Source organism: Daphnia pulicaria, chromosome 9, assembly GCF_021234035.1.
Source record: "Daphnia pulicaria isolate SC F1-1A chromosome 9, SC_F0-13Bv2, whole genome shotgun sequence".
NCBI lineage: Eukaryota > Metazoa > Arthropoda > Branchiopoda > Diplostraca > Daphniidae > Daphnia > Daphnia pulicaria.
In genome coordinates, this window is record NC_060921.1 from 634,784 (window position 1) to 657,770 (window position 22,987).

Here is a 22,987-nt window from a genome sequence, read left to right on the forward strand (position 1 = left end):
TGTCTCATTTAAAAAAGGATATTGGAAATTCAACAAATTGGTGTGGTCGACTTCTGGGACACCTGGTTCCGCCCCATGCCTCCTCAGTGCAACGGAAAACCTCAAAGTGGAAACAAGAAAACGAAACTTTCTCCTCTTTCCCTGAAAAATTTGACTGGTGCATTTCTATAGTTAGCTATTAATTGGACCGAGTCTCTCCCTTTGGACTTTTGTTTGCGAGAAAATCATTTCTATCCGCGAGCAACATGGCAGTCGCACGAGACGTAAGTTGAAAAAATGCCCAAATAACTTGATTGAGGTGACATCCAAAACGACAGAAATAACATAGGCCATGTGCTAGGATGAAATGTTTCTTGTTTAACAAAATAATTTGTCTCGAACTAACCAACCCAATTATATGTCCTAATAATGCCTTGTGCTTTGAAAGATATCTCTCACCCAAAGGTTGTGATACCCCCTAATTGTCAGTGTCAAAAGTATTCGTTGGATTTGATTGCATTACGATTCAATCCCACTGATATGTCACTAACTTTAACGTTCACAAAATCCTGAAACACAAGTCAATTGTAGACTAGTAAGAATGTCAAAATAAAAGACGGAATAGGAATGGAGAAATCAAGACGCAGTCAGGAAATGTTGACTGGTATAAATGAAGGTTCACCACTCATTTGTAAGACGAAACAGAACTGGAAATACACAATCAAACAGAAAGATATGACAAGGATTCGTTTGTGAAATGGTGAGCTTACCCCGGTTTCCGGTCCAATTACGCTGGATCGGGAGCTGTCCACGGCGTAACTTAACGTTTTCAGTTGGCATCCAGCAACGCCGGAACATGGATGGGTGGATTCCGGCTCAATCAGCTCAACCTCGATGTTGCCCAGTTCTGCCAGAAGCAACAACATAAACGACGTTTTCACTTTGTACATCATTGATCGATAAATCAATGCAGTCCCGATAACCTGTCTCGACTCAAAAATTACCCATGGGAAAATGCCACGGGATGGGGACACAGAAACAAACGATTAGTTTATCGACTGTGAAAAGGCTGACGGAATATTAAAATTTACACTGTGTTACGTAAACTAAGTGTGATAGCGAGGCGATGTCCACTGCAGAGTCTCACTCTCATTCACTACTACAACATATGAGGAAAGAAAAATGCATCACAATCTATTTCAAACTAATTAAAACCCAAACACAGAGCTAGCTGACCCTGGCTGTAAAAGGAATTAACAAACCAATCAAATCGCAGATAGTACTATCTCATGTTTTGCTGGTTCTTAGCTCTTTATTGCAACACATCAATTAAAGACGCTCTATAAATTCTCGCCTGTATGAAGAAACCGGTTCACGGGGCGTGTGCTACGGTTCAGACTAGTCCACCAAATATTTTTGTAGTTGTTATTAATGAGGCGTTTAATTACGAAGTTTCAATGAAAAAACCCCGGCCCTTGTGAGTTTGAAACCAACGTAACAAATAACAAAAAAAAAAAACCAAAGTGGATAAAATGAAGTAAAGATAAAACTAAAAGCGAGTGTGGAAATCTGATGGGCGAGACAAGAGATATGAAATTGTGAGCTTACCTCAGTTTGGATTAAGAACCTATCCGAAGTTTCCATGTTGACGAGAGTTGACTAGAAGTTCCTGGCAGCCACGGTGTGCATCCATTCAATTGAAACCGGGATGAATGATGAGCACAACGGAAGGCATGTCGACCAGGTGTCGACGTTTCCGGCTGATCTGCGACGTCAGTTTTGCACTGCCCCATTTTGGCACTGTGTTTTCTATCAAATAAACACACACGGTTGAAACAGTTCACGGCACCATCATTTCTTACATACTACCCCGACTACAGCGCGAATCAAACTCAAATTATACGCCCCCGATTGAGACCTTCAGAATTTTGTTTAGCCTTGACGTAATGGCAGCAAACTGGAGGGAGAGATAAGTACAAATCTCATTTTGACGTCCCACACCCCATTTATGATGGAAGAAAGAAATACAAGAGGGGAAAAAGAAACTAAGAAAAGTAAAGAAGAAAAATGCGTACCGATCCTCTTTTAAAAAAATGCTCCATCCAAGACATCCATTTTGACGACAAAAGACCCGGGATGTAGATACCGGTTGAAAAAGAATTAGGTTAAATTCAATTCAGTTAAAAAAAGAGAAAAATAAACATTTTCGTTACCTCTTTTCATCGGGTTTGTATCGGCTCTATCCCTCGCTGAATTGTGACAAAAATGATTGAGTTTTTAATAATGTAAATACCGTACAAGATTAAAATTCATTGTCATCTTGATTCGGTCGCCATCAGTCGGGATCGATGTAACACTGAATTGCTCATCAATCATTTCCAAGTATAGAGTCGCTGGTTGACGTGGGGGTAAAAAGAAACTGGAGTGGGCAGTATACCTGTATACGGTCCATTCGCCCACCATCCGGTTGAACGAGATGAAAAAAGATGTAGGGACTAAAGTAATACAAGATAATTACAGCACGGAAATATCCGCTCTATAATCCGATGAATGCAGCAACAAGATATTTATTGTAGTCCCGTCACGCAATAACGGACGTTCGGTGGAAACGGATAGTGATCTGGAAGCAAAAGTCGCGTCGCGAGTGGTTCGATTGAATAACGGATCATATCAAATTGATTTGCCATGCATCTATAAACTATTGTATACGGAGTATACCTGAAATTGATTTTTAGGTTAAAACATCGGATAGGTACATACAATATTTTCGACGTGGACTGGCTCAACAAAATGTGTCGTTTCCACAGCAACAGACGGAATATAGGGACTAGAGGTTTCCATTCTGGTCCTGTTTTTCATCCTCGTTTTTATTTTGTATTGGCGATAGACACGTAAGGTATACCCGAGAAAGCCGACACTTACGCATCTTTTCCTATTTTTCACTAAAACATTCAAATGAAAATTATCCATCAAAACAACATAAAAGCGGAGTTGTACACGAGAGTGCAAGGAATAGATAGGCGACCACTGCGGATATAAGAACAAACGGACAAACTCGCAAAGTGGTTGACAGTTAGTAAACTTGCCCAGTAGTTAACAGCGGAGCTAGCGAAAAAATAAAATAGGAAAAGGGAGATTCTTTCTTATTCGATTCCCAAAGTCCATCTGATCCTCAATGTCTTTTTTAGCATTACCTCTCTTAATACCTGCTGGTGCAGGTATTGGGCTCGGCACTTTGATCATATGAGTCTTTTCATCAACACCCAATTCGCTGAATGGCCAGCACAGCCGCGTCATCTGGGTAACGACAAATATTAAAGAATTAAATCATCTGGCATCCAATAGAAATATCATTTCAATATTACCTTGCCCAGTCACGTTGGAGTGGCAATCCCACAGGATTTTCGGGGCCGCTCAAAGGAGGTCTTATCCTCGAATACCTGGCGACCCGATGGAATTTCACGTAATCAAATTTTAATTGTAACGAAAAGGATTTGGATAATAAATGGCTTCTTTTCCTTTGAATTTGCAGGTAGTCGAAATGGTCCGAGTGACGGAAAACCGACTGGAGCCGCCGGCGAATGGGCGGGGACTTTTCAGCTATCTCTTCGATAACGTTGAGTTTAATTTGCCAATTTTCTTCTTGATAGACTTCCAATGGCCAAATCTTGTTGAAATTAATAAGACGACCTAAAAAGTAGAATATCGAAACAGCAAAATTAATTGCTGATTGACACACGATTTAACCGATTTAACAGTGATATTTTCTTATTTTGAGCGAAAAATTTCAAAGTAACCGATTTTTCTAAAAACTTTTATCGCCTTGATCTGTCACAGAAATGCGAATTTTTAATTCAAGATGTGGCGCCGTCACCCCAGCGCCTTAAAATCGTCGATCTGACAGCCTACTGGTTTTACGGGAGTTTAGGGTTCCTCATTCCCGCACCCGATGAAGCGGCCAACATCAACGCCGTCGTCAAACCGTTTCAATGGCCGGTACGTATACACTCACAAATATTTGAGATATTTTTATTCAACAGCATTTGTTTATCAACCGTCAGGTTTGGTTGGGACTCGGGGTGTCCATGGGATGCGTCATTGCAGTTTTGCATTTAATCCAGCGCTACTTGCATTATCGATCGACAATCGATTTAAAACAAAACGAAGAAAAGAAAAGTCAGAAAAGGGGTCGGATTGGCGTCAAGAAATGGCAAACTGGAAAACAATACTTCTACGTCTTCGGCAATTTGCTATCGCAAGGTTTCTATAAGAATTTCGACACTAAACAAGTTTTGGAATGGACGTAAGAGGAAGTCATGGGTACGAAAGTCAAAGTAATTTAAAAATTAGGTAGTGTTTGCCTATCGGAACGAACACCCTATCGACTAGTCGCTGGCGTTTGGAGTTTGGACCCTGGCCGCTTTCATCTTCGTCCAGGCCTACACATCCACTCTGATCACCTACATAGTGACGCCAGTCAATCAACCATTAATTACTTCCGCCTACGACATAGCGGAAAGTAGCGACACATCCAGTTATTCGTCAGAAAAATGGGAACCGCAGATAATCTCATCTCGGCAAGTTCAAATTTTGTTGTAACAGATATCGTTCCGTTGATTTGATTCTTCTTTCCATTTGAACTTGCTCAGAATGAAAACAACACGGGCCTGAACCTGAAACTACACGAAAGGCTCAACTCTAACCCAAATTCTCGATGCACTTTGGTGTCTGATTGCATCAATAAGATTACACCGGGATCAGGAAACGTCTTTCTTGAAGTATAAGACATTTCAAAATTTATTACAATCAATCAAATGAAAAATAGCATTTGTCTTTTATCAAATTTCATTACCAAATTAGGCAATTGTTTACCTCAAAGATGAAGTAAGAGCAGATTTCCGAAAGACTGGCAAGTGCAACTTGCAAGTAGCAAACAGCATTTTTATATCAGGCCCTTCAATGTTGGCCCTAGTCAAAAACAGTCCCTACACCAAAAGTATCGATCGCGGGTAAGCAATCAAATTCATTCAATTTTTCGCCGCTTTAATAACCAAGCAACTGTTTTCCCGCTGCCCATCAATTAAATAGATTATTGGATTTGCAACAAACTGGACTGCTGGACTACTGGGACCTGTGGTTTCGCCCCATGTCCCCTCAATGTACGGGAAATGTCCAAAGTGGGAAAACAATGCCGAAAAACAAACTTGCTCCACTTTCCTTAAAAAAATTGACAGGTGCATTTCTCGTCATTGCCGTTTGATTTGGCCTTTCTCTTTTAGCATTTCTGTGCGAAAAAATCATTTCTATGCCTGACCGCCACAGCATCCGCACCCGAACGCACAATAACAGATAGTAATACCGTTTTCTAATCATGTTCCAAGTAATGCAAGTATACCCATCCATAAGTATAAAATCAATTAAGATATTAAGAGTTTTCAGACCTTGTCGTGGGCTCTTCTGGCTCTCAATTCCTCAGTAGAATTGATGAAACCAATTCGCTTTCTCTATGCCATGCGACCTTAAACAAAACAAAATGTCACAAAATTAACAATGGATACAATGGAACACAAATAAAACCCTGAGTAGTTTCTAACTTAAGCTATTTTTCTAGTTACAGGTCCGCTATACTATTGAAAACTATCACATGAGCAAAGTAAATCAATCAATTAACGTTGATGATTGGCATGTGCGAGATGTTTAAACTGATGTGTTATTCCAGAGCTCAGTTTTTCAGTGCGCAATGTACTTCTGGGATACAATATATTGACACCAAAATAAAATTAGAATTGCCAATGAACAACCAACGAGCAAGCTTCTCTAGACTCGATTAGCTATAAATTTGTAAGCACTTAGGCCTACTAGGACTTGACGTCAAAGCATTGCTTCAGACATCCCAAAGTTTCAGCATCAATTGATTAGAAATGGCCAATCACGAGATGAAATCCCAAAGAGGCAATTATTTACGTGTGAATAAAACATCTGCGTATCTACTCGACTATTATCTTCTCCTTAATGACATGTAGTTGAGAGAGTGTAGCCGTAACATATAATATAAAATAAATCCTATCATCTCCTACTGATCAGTCTTCGTTGGCCACGATCAGTCCAAAGATATCTCATTCGTGGCGCGGATGTCTAATTACATGAGGGAAATAAAAACAATCCGCTTAGATAAACCTTACTGGCCTAAAATGATTTGGAGTGGGTCCAAAGAGCTCCAGGCACAACGGGCTGTAACCGACTATGGATTTGTCAGCATTACCTTTGCTCATTTGGTTGACCGTTTCAAGTTGTGACTCAGCAACGTCGTCGACGTGGAATTCCCTCAACGGTCGGCACCTTCGAGTCATCTGGGTAGTACAAGATTGTGATTTTATTTCTTTACATATTTACTGATGAAATAAATTTTCACGAAAAAAAAAATCAATCACCTGGATGTGGCAAAATAATTTCCGCTTTAGCCTCGTTGGCAAGGCAACCCAAAGGGGTTGTCTGGGCCACTCAAAGGCGGCGTCGCTGATCCGATGGTCCGAGTGACGGAAAACCGACTGGAGCCACCAGAAAATGGGAGGGGACTTTTCAGTTACTTCTTTGATAAAGTTGAGTTTACCGATTCAATTTTCTGCTCACTATAACCTCCACATAATCAGTTGTAAAAAATTAGAAGACGTACCTAAAAAGAATAAAAATCAAAATAACCAAATAAATTGTTGACTGAAAACGTGATTTAACATTTAAATATTATTAACGACAATTGGGGATTAACTTCAGTAACCGATAAATGTTTTCCCCAATCTATCACAGCAATGCGACTTTTTAATTCAAGATGTGGTGCCGACATTTCAACGTAATAAAATAGTCGATCTGACAGCCTACTGGTTTAACGGAAATGTAGCGATCCTCATTCCCGCCCCTCACGAAACGGCCAACATCAACGCCGTCGTCAAACCATTTCAATGGCCGGTTCGTACACTCACAAATGATAACATTTTCCTATTCAACATTTGTTGATCTATCGACAGGTTTGGCTAGGACTTGGCATTTCAATCGCATGCGTCATCGCAATGTTGAATTTAATTCAACACTACTTGAACTATCGATCGACAATCGATGACGATTTAAAACATATTGAAGAAAAGAAAAGTCAGAAAAGGGGTCGGATTGACGTCAAGAAATGGCAAATTGGAAAACAATAATTCTACGTCTTGGGAAATTTGCTTTCGCAAGGTTATTATTATTTCTTCACCACTTACTCTTTTTGTCGAGGGGAAAATTTGGAAACAAAATTTACAAGTTTTTCATAATTAGGTGGCATTTGTTCTTCGAAATGGATACCCTATCGATTTGTCGCTGGCGTGTGGACACTGGCCGCTTTCTTCTTCGTCCAGGCCTGCACCTCAACTCTCTTCACTTACATAGTGACACCAACGCAGCAACCGTTAATTACTTCCGTCTACGACATAGCGGAAAGTAGCGACACATCCAGTTATTCGTAAAAAAAGCGGGAACTCCAGACAGTATCATCTCGGCAAGATCACATTAAGTTTTAACGCGTCTATCAGCATTCCTTTCAACTTAAAATTCACAGAACAAAAACAACACGGGCCTCAACCTGAAACTACAAGAGAGGCTCAACTCTAACCCAAATTCGCGGTGCACTTTAGCGTCCGACTGCATCAATTTCATTACACCAGGATCAAGGAACGCCTATCTTGACGTAAAAAATATTTTTTTCTTTCCAAAAAACTAAAAACTTTGTCGCCTTCAAATTTAATTATCAATTAGGCAAATCTTTACCTGAAAGACGCAATCAGAGAAAACTTTCAAAAGATTGGGAAATGCAACTTGCAAATAGCGAAGGGGATATTTCTGTCGTCGTTTGCAACACTTGCTCTATCGAAAACAGTCCCTACACCAAAAGTATTAACCGCGGGTAGGCAATGTAATTGACTCAATATTCCACCGCTTTAATAACCCAAGTACTTTTTTTCTATTGGCAATAAACTGGACAGACTATTGGATTTGCAACAAACTGGACTGCTCGACTACTGGGACCTGTGGTTTCGCCCCATATCCTCTCAATGTACGGGAAATGTACAAAGTGGGAAAGCAATGTCGAAAAACAAACTTGATCCACTTTCCTTAAAAAATTTGACCGGCGCATTTCTCGTCTTTGCCGTTGGATTTGGCCTTTCCCTTTTGTCATTTCTCTGCGCAAAAAATCATGTCCATGCGTGAACGCCACAGCATCCGCACCCAAATCGTTCAAATCAGTAACCCCCAATAAATCGATCGAAATGCGGTGAAATCCCCTCCTTTTTTTAAATATGAACCATGGTGGTTTTGGTCAAAGCCAAAAAGACATTCGATGCATGTATACAGAATCTCTATTATCAATAGCTCCGTTCTTACCTTGAACTTGGTGTCGACTTATACCAGAGTGGCTGGGTGGCTAAATAACACGCACGATCAACGAATTTTATCCGATCTCAAATTTAGCACGAAATGTAGACTGCATGTCATCAATGTTGTCAGGTTTCCTGTAGAATTAAATTAAATTAGCTAGAGTTCTTGAAATACAATCAAACTATAGAAATGCCAAATAAATTTTACCGCTCAAGGAAATCAAGGCAACTGCTGGTGATTACCGATGGAAGAAAATTCGGATTCAAGATTTCTGATTGTTAACTTCTTCTTTCATCTCCCATAGCTCCTTTACTAGAAGATGAAGAGGCGCTGCAATTCACTTAAATTACAGATTTTATAACTGAAAACTCTGCTATACCTTGCAAGTCTTTTTCGTCTTCACAACAAAACGGAAAGTTACCTGTCCTCGTATTTTGTATTGACATGTAAAAGGTCACGCTAGGGGATCTGCAAGTCATGCTCAAATTAATATTGAATGAGGGTCTGCTGGCTTACGCAAGAGATCGTCGGCTGATATCAATAACACAATTATTTACTAGGCTAGATTTGTTCGACCTACCAGAACATTCCGCCATGGATTGTTTCGCTTATTTAATTTCCTTTAGTGGTTTTTCGACGATATTAAAATTGGATTGTGTTAATAGTAATTCAACTAGACGAGAAAAAAAAATATATAGTCACCAGCCGTAACAAACAAATTTTACAAGTCCAGCACAATAACAAATTCAAACCAAGGGAAATATGAAACAATAAGTCACCTCGTCTACGTAGATTCTATTCTGCATCAACTGATGTGTGGAGTTGACACAAAAGATATTCTCTTGACAGCTGCAGCGAAGCAACAAGATTGTCTCGAAGCAAATCATTTCAGCCATTAATGAAGTGCATTCATTCATAGAAATAACTTTTTACCAAGCAGAAAGGACAGATTCGTAGGAAAATCAAAATCAGAAATTTAAAAATATGTGCATTGACATTCAAATCGAAGGCTACCTTTGATTGTCTTGAAATAACTGGAGGCTATGGCAAGCTACAACGCGAAGGAAAGTGAAAGATTATCCAAGGCTTTTTGGCTGCTGGCATGTCCTACACATGAATAAAATAGTACCAAAATGAAACAAGAACATTTCGAAAGAATCGTCATAGCATTTCAAAGACCTTTTCCAGGGTAGGTGAATAAATTATTGATGATGTTGCTCCGTCTCCAAAACAAACAGTTTGTTACACGTCGCGTTTGTGCAGTTTCATACTGATGGACCATCAGTAGATAAACCTATTAAAGAAGTTGTCTTTTCGGTGATTTCAAGCAGTTGACAGTTCAATCGACTGACTCACCATGTCTCATTTGACTTTCTTGGCAGTCACTTGCTTCACCAGCATTTTAATCAGGGCCTGCCTTTCATCCACACCGAATCCACTGAATGGCCAACACCTCCGCGTCATCTGGGTAGGAGGACAATTAATTCCTTTGATAAAATGTATTCACCTAATTAGAATTACCCGTATCGTTATTCTATTTTCCGTGAATAAGCCGCGTTGGAGTGGCAACCCCAATGGATTATCAGGGCCGCTGAAAGGGTGTGTCATTCTCGAATACCTGTCGAGTCGATTTAATTTCACGCAAGAAAATGATTACTTTTAAATTGTAGGTGAAAACAAAAAAACAAACCACATTACTTGTAATTCCGCAGGTACGAGATGGTGCGGGTAACTGAAAACTGGTTAGAGCCGCAGGTAATTAGACGAGGACTCTTCAGCTACTTGTTCGATAACGTTGAGTTCCATTCCGTTGATTCTTTTGCTAAATTAAGGTGCACCTGTAGAGTAAAAAAAAATAGATAGGATAGAATAGAAAATAAAATAGAGTCGTTTAAAAATAGATTTGAGGTCTTAACGTTTGATTATAGCGTCCATTTCAGTAGCACATAAAATATTTCTCAAACAGACACGCTATACAAATCCGGTCGATTTATATAGAGAATACAATAACAAATGTTTCACTTTTTCTATCACAGCAATCTGACTTGTTGATCCAAGACGTTTTACCAATATCGAACCGACACAAAGTTGTTGACATGACGACGGTTTGGGACTTTGCAAATCTCGGTTTTCTAATTCCAGCATAAGGCCAACATCGGAGCCGTCGTCAAACCTTTTCAATGGCCCGTATGTATAGTCCCTCAACCTTAAACGTATTACGTAAAATGCACCGAATGATTCCAAAATTGAAATTGAATTTTTTTTTAAAGGTTTGGCTAGGTCTCGGACTATTGATTTTAGTCGTCATCGCCGTTTTGAATGCACTGCAACGAGTCGAATAATCGAAGTATAAAACATGAGGGAAGTGATTTGACTAACCGTCAAGGGACAAAAAGAAACAAACGAAGCCAATACCTTTACGTGTTTGGCAACTTGTTGTCACAAGGTATTCATGACTTGATTAATGATTAGAAAATTTGAAGAAGCAATAAACCCAGTGTTGGAACTACCGCGGTGACTTAATACCGCGGTATTACTGCGGTACTGCGGTACTACCGCCGGCTTCTACCGCGGTCTTACTTTTTTTTTAGTACCGCACCGCAGTAACGCGGCAGAAACTTTCAGCTTGCGGTAGCGGTAGTTTTTTCTTAAAAATCGCCATCTAGCGGCCAAGATTCGAAGCTTTTAGGTGGCGTTTTTTACAGACGATCTAGTTTTCTTCGTCACTCCAGTCACTCACAGGATGTCAGTTAGACTCATTGTGAATTTTCAAATTAGCTTTGTCGTGTCGTGACTGACTTTACTCGGAAAATGAGAAGGTAAGATTGATTTTACAAATAAGAAATAACTGATTGATAAGTAAAAATGATGCCAACTTTGAGAAAATGTTGTTTCTTAAAGTAAATAGCAAATTGTAGAGTAGAACGTAATAATAAAAGGATTCAGGCATTTATTTTTTTTTCATGTAACGCAAATTGTACCGGTACCGCGGTACTTTTACCGCTACCGTTACCGTTACCGCATAAAAAAATAAAAATTACCGCAGTACCGCCACCGCGGTATTTTTTCAAAGTACCGCTTCCAACACTGAATAAACCCATCATGACTTTTTGTTTTTAAAAAACAAAATAGGTGGTCGATGCCCCTCGGAAGCGTTTGCCCTTTCGTCTAGTCGCTGGTGTTTGGTGTCTGGCCGCTTTCATCTTCGTCCAGGCCTACAACTCTACTCTTTTCACTTATGTTGTAGTTCCACTCAATTATCCGCTAATCAATTCCGTCTACGACATGGCCGATCGTAGAGATATAAATTTGATGGTTAGGAAGGCTGGAACACCGGATCTAGTCATTTCGGCAAGTTAATAAGGAAGGATAAATAAGGATTGAATAAATAATTGAATTTCACACAATACACAGGACATGAATAACACTGGACTGTACACCAAACTGCTCGAAAGACTCAACTCATTCCCTGAATCTCGGTGCACTTTGATGTCCAATTGCATTAAATTCGTCACTCCAGGATCGAACAACATCTTCCTTGATGTAACTTAACAAATTTTTAAAGCTCGAAAAATTTTTCAGACTATTCCTTTATATAGTCACAGATCTATCACCTGGATGCCATCCGACAAGATCAAAGACTGGGAAATGCAATTTGCAAATAGCAAAAGAATTATTCACGCCGACGATCGCATCGTTCGCATTAAGAAAAAAAACAGTCCCTACACTAGAAGCATAAACCAAGGGTAAGCTAATTATCAATGATAATTGGAATAGTAGCCTACCATCAGTTATTCTGATAAAATTGTTGACACGGTGTCAAATCAAATCAAAAGAATTTTAGAGTTGCATCAAATTGGATTGTTCAACTACTGGGACCTGTGGTTTCGACCCATGCCTCCTTAATGCATGGAAAATACCCAAAGTGGATACAAAAAGCCGAAAAATAAAACAAAATCACTTTTCCTGAAAAATCTGACTGGCTCCCTTTTCATCTTTTCATTTCTCTGTGAGAAATTCATCTCCCTAACTCACTGTTTCTCTAGTAAACGTATAACTCCGTTCAAAACAAATGTTTGACGAACCGCTGAGAGCTGTTTTACTATTAAATCGGCACCACAAATCACTAACGAAATATCCATGTTAATAAAAAAGAAAATCTGGAATCCCTTGTCAGTCCTACTACAATCGAGACTCGTCATGGAGAATTGACAAACAGAAAACAGACTCAACCTCTGATCGCTGGGACCGGCCTGATTGACGTCGCTATTTAAAAGAAAACTTAAGCTTATTCTTTTAATTTGAAGTCCCTGCTAGGAACAAAGAAAAATTTGATAGCAATTGCAATTTCGACAATATTCCTCGCATTATCATTTGAAGGTAACTTGATTGTCATTTGTCAAGTCACATTCGATCGAAATCAATAATAATACGATTGCAATATTTTTTTTTAGAAGTTCCAATTACCTCCTAATTAATGCATCAGTCGAAACTCGAACTTCTATTCTTAATTTATAGTTATCCAGTTCCAAAGAGCGATGTCGAAGTGGATTCACTCTCACTGTATTATTAAGGGTTTTCTAGTTTTCTAGTTTAACGTTTTTCTATTTTCTAGACAAAAACACGGCCGGTTTGTAAACGTTGTATAGGGAATTGTATCACGAAACAAGTGGAGCAAAATGGGCGACATTCGACTGAAATGATTCAACTCACCGTTTCTCTGACGAAAATCATGATTGCGTCGTCGTCGTCGTCCAACAAAACAATTTGGCGGGACACTGGGCAGACGAAATACACACGACAAGACACTGCGGGGATTAATACACACGGATTTATGCAGAGTTTCAAATGATGTCACTTTGTGGCGAATTCAAAAGTCCAAAGTGAATTATTTTCGCGTCGAATAAAAATTGTTGTTCGGGTGAGGGGTAAAATGTGACTCGTGAGGGGTTGAAAACGGCAGTCAGACTGACCTCGAAACGAATTTTCGTTGCCAACTCTCGCCAGATGGACTGGCTAAAGGAGGTGGGGGTAAACTCCCCTCCTCAACCTTTCACAAACCCCCCCACCACCACCCTTATACTTATATACACGCATAGATGGCCAGAGGGAGTTTTTCTTCTTTCGAAACCACCCTTGGCTCCGCCTACTTTTTTTTCTCTCTCTCTTCCTTTTTTCATGCCAGTTTGAATAAGTCGAACGCGCCAAAAACATCGACGGTCGTGTGTCATTTTTCCTTGTGTGACAATAGAAAAAGAATTGATTTGAGAGATTACCTCATTTTGTACGAAAATTTTTATTTAATAATACGTGAATCTCGCAATTCGGGTGGGCGAAAGAGCATTTTGGAAAATCATAACGGTACAGCGTGACTTTTCATAAAGTGCCAAGAGCTTTATATTACGGCCGCTAGGTAGCACAACCTGCAGAGCAGAATTTGAACGAACTAAAATCACGCTTATAAAATCGTGCATTTATTAATAATGGTGATTGGGAATAATTTGGATTAATATTTATTAAAATATTTATTTGAAGTCATACAATACACACAATTAAATGCAAATTTTTTCATTTAGTTAAACTCTCAAGTCGAAGTTTTTTCCTCTTCTTATTACTGGTATCCTGTTCATTTTCCAAATTACGCTGACGTTTTAAAGGTTCGTTGCCGCTATTTTCTAAACAATCCGATGGTGCCGGTTATTGAAGTGCATCGACAACTGCTGACATTTTCGGTTGTGAATGAGGATCGTTTTGAATCATTTTTTCTATGATGGAGAAGGCGAAATGTTCCTTTGATAACTCTAAACACGATTAATAAACAAGATTTTGATTAAAAAGCAAGTTATAAATAATAAATTAAGGAATTGCTTACGATTTAGATTGACTTGGATCCCGTTGTCTATATTGCCTTGGGCAGTGTTATCGTCCCCGAACGGATGCATTCCTTGTTTCAAAAAGAAGACGCAGCCGAGAGCAAATACATCGCAACGTTGACTTCCTCTCACTTTGGTTTTCACGTCACTTTGAATTAGTTCGGGTGCCAGCCAACGATCAGTTCCTTTCAACTGACTCCACGTAAAGGATCTGCTGCCGTTGACGACATTTCTTGACAGTCCAAAATCGACCCATTTGATGACGGACGGATTGTCACACGAAATTAAAATATTTTTGGGTTTGACATCCCGATGGATCAAAGGTTGTGACCGCAAATTGGGAAGATCGTTCACAATTTGCGAGTGGATGTAATGAAGGCCTTTGGCCATTTGATGGAGAACTTGTTGGTCCGTCGGCATCGGGATAACCCCGTGATAAAGAAGCGGCTGTCGGCAGTATTTATCTAATGATGTCAGACATTTCTCGATGGCTCTGTAATCTGTAAATGAAGATGAAAAAAAAAGTAATTCACTGTGTAAAGTAGAGAAAAGTTATTTATTAAAATGATGCAAAACATTTACGTGAAATCATCATCTGATGAGGAATCAAAGAATTTGACAATATTGGGATGACTCAGCTTTTTTGTAAAGCTGTTAATTCTCTGTCAACGACTTCCTTTCGGTTTTCTCGGAGCCATTGCATTCGCTTGATAACAACTTCAACTCCGTCATAACGGCCCAGGTATACGTGTCCGTAACCACCGCTATCCAAAAAATGTTCTCGAGAGAATTGAATAGTCCCAACTGTGACGAGATTCTTCAATGGTTGAACTAATTCCAAGTGAGCGTAGAGTACGGACTTTTTGGACAGCTCAGCAGGTCATTTTGTAGGATCTTTTTGAGTCATCCAACGGATCCATCCCATTGCAAAATGTCCAATAGTCATTTTCTCTACATAGAAGTTAATAAGTGTAATTATATAGTTCAGACATGTAATAAATGGAATGTAAACACTTACCAATCAAGTTGAACTGATTTCCTTCGCAAGTATTTTTTAATATTTCGTGGGTTGCATCCCCAAACGAATGGCAGCCTTATTGCTCAGGAAATAGAAGAAAACACTTCCAGCGGCAAAGATGTCGCTTTCTTTTGTAGATTGCCCATCAGTAGAATCACATTCAAGCAATTCAAGAGCCAACCAATACTGTGAACTAAGAAATCCACAAATTAAATTTTTCGATGTGTGACCCTCGTTCAGACGTGACGTGGTCAATCCAAAATCTGACAACTTGATTTGCGGATCTTTTCTTGACGAAATCGAAACGTTGGTGGGTTTGATCGACCTGTGAACGAGGTTCTGCTCGTGGATGTACTCCAATCCACTGATGAGCTGGAAACAAAATTGCTCTTCAGACGGAATCGGTCCGTTATATTTCTTTGGATCGTCTTCTGGAAGGAAAAATTGGTCCATAGATGCCACATGCAATTCCATCCCAAAATATCTGAATGAAATCATAGTGATTATAATCAACGACTTAATAAACTTAACATGTTACAAACTTACTTGTAAAGATCATCTTGATCAAAATGAAGCAAACGAACAATATTCGAGTGATCCAATCGTTTCAGTTCCTCAAAGGATTTTGTGGTGCAATTCTTCCGTGGAACTCTTTTGACAGCCAGTGGCGATCCTTCAAATGTTCCAACGTGATAAACAGAGGAAGGAGTTCCTATGCTGCACAGCAAATTTCGGCTGTCATATTGCAGCAATGACAGTCGGTTTGTCGGATGAAGGGGTGTCAATTGGTCGATGACCTTTGATAAAGAGGATCGTTTTCTCAGGATCGTTTTCGATCATTTGAAGGACGAAAGGACGGGCGAAATGTTACTCCGGAAGTTCTAGATTTGGATAGGAAACGACGTATATACAAATAAACACCGATTATTCCACTTTTTCTATGTCCATTTTTGCTTTAGGTTAAAAATTATTGTGTGATAAAATTTACGAACCATTTACGGGACGGCCTTCCAAAATGTGAATAGATATTTCTAACGATTCCACAAACGGATGCTTTTTTCCACGTAACAGGAAGAAGATGAAAACGCAGCCAGCAGAAAATATTTTACTTTTTACAGATTCACGCCTATGGTCGGCATTCTCCCCTGACTGAAACATGCTCAACTCTTCTGGGGACAACCGGACAACCAATTTTGGTTTCCTTTCACTCCACTTAATGAACAATTAAGATCCTCATTCATTTACTGGCTTGCTTGACCCAAAACCTGACCATTTCATTTCAACTGGTTTCGTCAAAGAAATCAGTATATTGTCAGGTTTGATATCTCGGTGTAATATTTTCCTGGAATGGATGTACTCCAGCCCATTAGCCAACTGGAAAAGAACTTGCTCATCCGTGGGCATCGGTCCTTCGTATTTTCCCTTAATGTAATCCTGAAGTGATGCAGCACACAGCTCCATAACAAAGTACCTGGATCACAGAAAAAAAGGATATCACAATGGGCGAATTATAAAGATGACAATGCCCTTAAGTAATTTTCCTCGATACTCATGAATACAAAAAATTGAATTGCTTTATAAATCATTTACCCGAAATCATCGTCTTTTTCAAATTGTTTTAACTGGACAACGTTCCGATGATTGAGAAGGTGCTGAATCTCTAACGATCTTTCAAAATCTTTTTCGCTGTCACCATAGTCCATGAGTTGTATTCGCTTGACTGCCACTTTTTCGCCTTTGAAGGTTCCAGCGAAGAGGACTCCATAAGCTCCCCTACCGACGACACTGCTCCGATCAATATCCACGTCAATCAATCAATCAATCTCACGAAATTTTAAAAAATGTGACAAACACCTCAAACACTGGAAATAGCTTCCAGCAATAACTTCCAGTCGCACAACCTCAATCTAGCCAAGTCTGCAACAAGTTTCGGCTATCCCCCGCCACGGTGCGCACTAGTCGACTAGCCGCACGAGTTTTGGCCGTGGCGCATAGCCGCATACCAAGCAAAGTCGAAATTGGTCTAACAAGCATATGTCTTCATCGCTCTGCTGGAGTGCTGGTAATTTTTGTTTCCTACACGATTTGACATTTATATTTAAGGATCTCATTAACAACCAGCTCCAAATTGTTGTATTGTTTACACCTAGAATCTCTAGGTGCCAAGTTTTAAGCCAGGTTTCTGTTCTGTTTGTGACTGGTTTCTGTTTTGTCGATCTACATCCCACAATGCAGCCTGATTAATCTTTTTTCTTTCCATTTGCAGTGCTAAGAGTTGAAAAATGATCGTAGAAAATCCAGAGGCCCTCAAAACTTGGCTTGTGGCTGCCCTGGCCTCATTGTAAGAATCACTGACGAGATACAAATTTCAAATGATTTCATCATCGATAATAAACATGTTTATTTATTCAGGTGTGGTGAAGACCAGGATCATGTAGAGATTGCCGAGATTGTGCTTGCCCAAGCTAAAAAGAAGAAAACAAATTCTGATCTGGAAAAGGCCATGTGGAAGAAGCTTTTGGCAGACTACCTTGGTGAGAAGACAGGAGAATTCATCAAAAAGTTTTTCGTCACTTTGGAGACCAAATCATACCTGCAGTCAAACCCTGGGCCTTCTACGCCCAGAATTGAATCAACTACTGCTAGTGAACATGAAGTGGGTCATTTTACTGATTTCGATGAAAAGGTTAAACTTAATTTTCTATTGCAATAGTTTCTTGTTTCTAATACATTAATTCAACAGATTCGAAAAACCGATATGCCTGAACGCATGCAATTACGTAACGTTCCCATTACTTCTGTCGAAGAAGGTTCTGCTGAATTGGATTTAGAAGCCGAGTGGATACACAAGCATGCTTTTTCCAAAGCATCCATTTCAAATCAGGTAAATACAACTTAAATTTAACTTCATGCAAGGCAATTTCTTAATTCCCTTTTCAAACCGTAAAGGACGGTACGGCAGATGGACGGGAAGATGTGATAAAGGGACCTAAGACTGTCGAAAAGATTCGTAAAGCTCTTGAACTCATTCGCAATCAACACTTCGAAGTCCCTTTTATAGCCTTCTATCGTAAAGAATACGTCCTACCAGAATTGAGCGTGTATGACCTTTGGAGAGTCTACAAGTTTGATGAAAAGTGGACCCAACTGCAGACACGTAAAAACAACATGATGCGACTCTTCCAGAAAATTCAAAAATATCGATCGGAGAAGCCCAATGAGAACGTGCGTGTTCTTAAAGATGAAGACATCGATAGATTGAGAATGGTCCAATCCATTGAAGAATTGAGCGACGTTTACAATCACTTCACCCTTTACTACGGCAATGATGTACTTGCCATGCGAGAAGAATACCGTCGAAACTCAGCAGCCAGGCAAAGATTGAACGAAGACGGTGAACTTATGGATGCCGACGATATGAAAGAAGACTTGCACGACCCGGATGAAGACTTATACTCTCGTGGCGCCAGTGCTGGTCTTGATGGGTTGCTAAGGAAATACGGTTTATCTCGCATCGAGCAGTTCGCCGACAATTACCAACGACACGACATTCATCAAAGTCAAACAACAAAAGATCCTTGCGATGTTGCCCTCGAATATGCCTTCTCCAAGTTTCCAAACGTTGCTGAATTTCTCAAAGCGGCAAACTACATGTTGGCTGTACAAATCGCTAAAGAACCTTCGGTTCGTAAGTTTGTCCGTGAATCTTTCTTTGAACGCGCTCGTTTTGATGTCATCCCTACGAAGGAAGGCTTGAAGAAAATCGACGAGATGCACAACCTTTATTCTCTCAAATTCCTTAAAAACAAGCCAGTGTGGGATTTAGTCAATGATCAATTCCTCCGACTGTGGGTCGCTGAGCAAGACAAGTTGCTAACCATTGTCTTCCCAACGAAAATTGAAGGAGCCATTACCGCCAGTTACGTTGACGAGATAATAAAGGCACTCCTTACCCGCGACGAATCCAGCAAACTCGTACAGGAATTGAATGTTCAGCGTAAAGAAATCATCGATCTTGCCCTCAGTAAATTTGTGTTACCGTCGATGGTCAAAGAACTCAAGGCAAAGCTGTTGAACGAAGCCCAAGAATTTGTTAAGAGAGCTTGCTGCCAACAATTATACAATTGTCTCAACGTAAGTTTTATCGTGACACAAATATTCTTTCCATTTCATTAACCAAACATTTAAATATTTTATAGGTGGCCCCTTACGAAGTCAACTTTGGTGACAAAGAGGACAAGGACACTACAGATGGAATTAGAATCCTGGGTCTCAGCTATGGAGAAGATCAGATAGTTTATGGTTGTTTGATCAAAGGCGATGGTGAGTGTTCCAACCAAATTCGTCTGGAACACATTCTGAAGCGCAAAAATGCTGAGAAGGAGAAGGATCGCACTGACAAAGAGAAGAACCTCAAAATGTTAAAGTATTTTATCTCCAGTGGGATGCCACATGCGATCGCCGTGAGTGCCGAGTCTCAGGAAGCCACGCAGCTGGTTGAAGATTCGCGATCAATAATATCTGAGCTTGTCAAGGAAAAGAAGTGTCCAACGATCGATGTCTTTCTGGTCGACAACAGTTTTGCCAAAGTGTTTGCAAAGTCGACTGGGGCCGAAAGTGAATTCCCTCAACGTCCGCTGTTGTTGCGTGAAGCCATTAGCATTGCCAGGCAATTTCAGGTAAATTTTTCAGCAGCTGCATTTATTTTTAATTGGAATTCAGTCAAACTTCAATATCTTTTTTAATTCAGGACCCTCTCGTTGAATTTTCGCAACTCTTTAATTCCAACGAAGACATCGTCAATATCAAATTTCATTCTATGCAAGATCAACTATCCAAAAAAGAACTTTTGGAAGGTCTCTATCTTGAATTTGTGAACCGAACCAACGAAGTTGGTGTTGACATCAATCGCGCCATCAAACACCCACGCACGGCGCATTTGATTCAATTCATATGCGGTCTCGGACCCCGAAAAGCTGACCAATTGATCCAAACCCTCTTAAAAAACAAGAACCAGCGACTAGAAAATCGAACACAGTTGGTTACTGCTTGTCACATGGGTCCAAAGGTAAATTAACTACATGGCTACAATTTTGTCAAGACAATCTTCTAAATCAATTTGGTTATAGGTGTTCACTAACTGCGCTGGCTTCATAAAAATCGACACACATTTGTCGGGTGACGGTGCCGAGCCGCAGGTCGAACTGCTAGATGGTTCTCGTGTCCATCCGGAAAGGTACGATTGGGCTCGTGATTTCGCCGTTGCTGCTCTCAAGTACCATGGTGAAAAATATGTCGACCCTGGTGGTGCTGTGAAAAAGATTCTGGAAGCCCCCCAAAAGCTCGAAGTATGTTTAAAGTTGTTCCCTATTTATGTAAGACTAATTCTACGTTTAATTGCTTTTGGCAGGGTATCAATTTGGATGTGGCAGTTGATCAGTGTGAGCGTCAAGGTTTCGGCAACGCACGAAATACTTTGGAACACATTCGCTCTGAACTACTCCATCTCTACAAGGATGGTCGGCCGTCATATCAAGCGCCCTCACATGAAGAAGATATCTTCAACATGATTACCAAAGAAACTCCGCAAACCTTTTATAAGGGCAAAATGGTCTTGGCAACCGTCACCGGCTTCCTACGTCGTAAACCCAAGCGAGAAGAACTGGACAAAGCCAATCCAAAGAAAAACGAAACCACCGGCTTGTGGCAATGCCCATTTTGTCTGCAGGTAAAATTGTTGTGACTAATATTTCAAATATGTCTTCAATGCCATTAATTTATTGATTTATTTTAACAGAATGATTTCACTGATCTGTCAGGAGTTTGGAATCATTTTGATGCTGGATCTTGCAGTGGTCAGGCGATTGGTGTGAGCATCTGCTTGGAGAATGGACTGTCTGGATTTCTTCCTATGAAGTGCCTCTCTGATTCTAAAATCACCAATCCGGAAGAACGTGTCCGTGTAGGACATACGATCCATTGTCGCATCACCAAGATTGATGTCAAACGCTTTTCCGTTGATGTCACTTCAAAAGCTTCCGATTTGGATGACATAAATGGTGTATGGCGCCCACCAAAGGATGCCTACTACGATGGACCAGCTGAAAAGGCCATGCTGAAGGCAGAAGAGGATGCCAAAAAGCTTCGTCAAAAGAACACAGAAAGTATCATTGCTCGACCGGCTTCAACAACACCATCAAATACAACCGAAAGGAGGTCAGGGGGTCCCTCGTCCCGTTCCAGGTCACGCAGTCCGAATCGGGGCCGGACTGCCCGTACGATCGGATCGAGCAGCAGAAGTCGATCACCGTTGCATCAATCATCACCGTTGAGACGTCCGTCACCTCGTCTCCCTGCTTTTCCGCCGGTCGGAGCCCCTGCCCCAGCATTGATCGTCGCTCCGCCCTGGTTCCACAATATGCAATGCCCACATTTCAAAGATCATAGTCAATGCCCGAGGGGCAATCTCTGCCCGTATGTCACCGGTCCATACCAGCCGGATCTGCAGTTAATGGAAGCATTAAACATGCCCGGAAGAGATCCACCACAAAATCCTCAGTAGCCATTCTATCTGCGGGGGCACCGCTGGCGACTTGTCCGATCGACTGGCAAAGTAATTACATCTTTTCTTACGTCTTCTCTCTCTCTCTCTCATTCGCCCCACCCCGGTTTGAAATGTTTCGATGGGTATAAGAGCAGCAGCTGCTGCATCATCGCAACATCACTTGGCGGGGGTCTATATGTATCTATGATACTCCATATCTCTCCATACGTGTATTTGATCTGATTGGGCTACTCTACGGCAACTCTTTTTCCGGATTCCTCTTCCGCTTGTTATTGCATCGATCCCTCCATCTTCAGCTCTCCCCACCCACCCTTTCTTGTCTTATCTGTCTGCCTCAAAGTAATATCTATCTGGATTCAATCTATCTGGTACTACTTTATACTTCTTCTTCTTCGCCAACCCAAACTCATTTGCCAGAGTACATACAGTCGAATCTATTTCTTTCCTTTCCCAATTGTTTTCTCTTCCTCCGGCTTGACCGACTCGCCCGTGTAAATTTCATTTTTTTCCATCCGGATTGCGCATGTTTAAAATATACAAGTCTCAAGAGGAAAGTTATGAGTGACTTCGTATTCATATACACACTAAAGCTTGCCTCCCTTATTTATTCGAATAATTATCCCTTATTTATAGAATGTTGCAAAGCGAACATTGTTATTTAAGATTACACGCATATAGCACTGAAGATTCAACAGCTCCACATTTAATAAGGTATAGACAAGATACAAAATGCTTAAAAAGAGATAAAATCCGGATGTAAGAAACTGTCAAAATTCCAGATGGCATCCACTGAATGTGATGGGGAAGGTTTCAAGCTTTGGATATCGATGGTACTCGTAACAAAAAGATAATGTCTTAAATCCAAAAAGTTTTTATAACAAACTGGCATGGCATGACATTTTTTTTTTAGATTTTCTTATAATTTTTTAATTAGTCCTATTACTCTTAATGTCGTAATGAAAATTTTGAAATAGTGAATTTGCCATGCGGATATCAACGCCAAGCGGATTAGTTCCGTAAAGGACTCGAGAAAATTTAGTCTGCTTTCGCCATCAAAATATTATTGCAAAAATACCGAAAAATACTGAGAGGTTCGTGGTGGAGCGTCGTGTAAAACCTAAAACCAGTGTCTTTTCATCAAGCAAC

General features: G+C 40.3%; 3 protein-coding genes and 1 long non-coding RNA gene across 4 annotated transcripts in view; 2 read left to right on the forward strand and 2 right to left on the reverse strand.

The window, feature by feature from the left end:
- LOC124312826 (exportin-1-like) overlaps positions 1-22,987 on the reverse strand; it is a 639,300-nt gene that overhangs the window by 364,713 nt on the left and 251,600 nt on the right. The window lies entirely within an intron of this gene.
- Positions 3,692-4,365, forward strand: LOC124313707. The gene is made up of 3 exons (XR_006911012.1): positions 3,692-3,975; positions 4,041-4,239; positions 4,330-4,365. It is a non-coding gene; the product is annotated as an uncharacterized LOC124313707 (long non-coding RNA).
- LOC124313367 (serine/threonine-protein kinase/endoribonuclease IRE1-like) lies at positions 13,992-16,465 on the reverse strand. The gene is made up of 6 exons (XM_046778270.1): positions 16,269-16,465; positions 15,823-16,157; positions 15,277-15,760; positions 14,841-15,209; positions 14,258-14,758; positions 13,992-14,186 (listed from the first exon to the last, which is right to left on the reverse strand). Exons 4-6 carry the CDS (start codon positions 14,851-14,853, stop codon positions 14,083-14,085), a joined length of 618 nt encoding a protein of 205 aa, XP_046634226.1. The 5' UTR covers positions 14,854-15,209; positions 15,277-15,760; positions 15,823-16,157; positions 16,269-16,465; the 3' UTR covers positions 13,992-14,082.
- Positions 17,559-21,838, forward strand: LOC124313730 (transcription elongation factor SPT6-like). The gene is made up of 9 exons (XM_046778542.1): positions 17,559-17,617; positions 17,689-17,962; positions 18,020-18,160; positions 18,226-19,410; positions 19,476-19,955; positions 20,027-20,344; positions 20,406-20,624; positions 20,687-21,004; positions 21,074-21,838. The coding sequence occupies exons 1-9, from the start codon at positions 17,559-17,561 to the stop codon at positions 21,836-21,838; spliced, it is 3,759 nt and encodes a 1,252-aa protein (XP_046634498.1).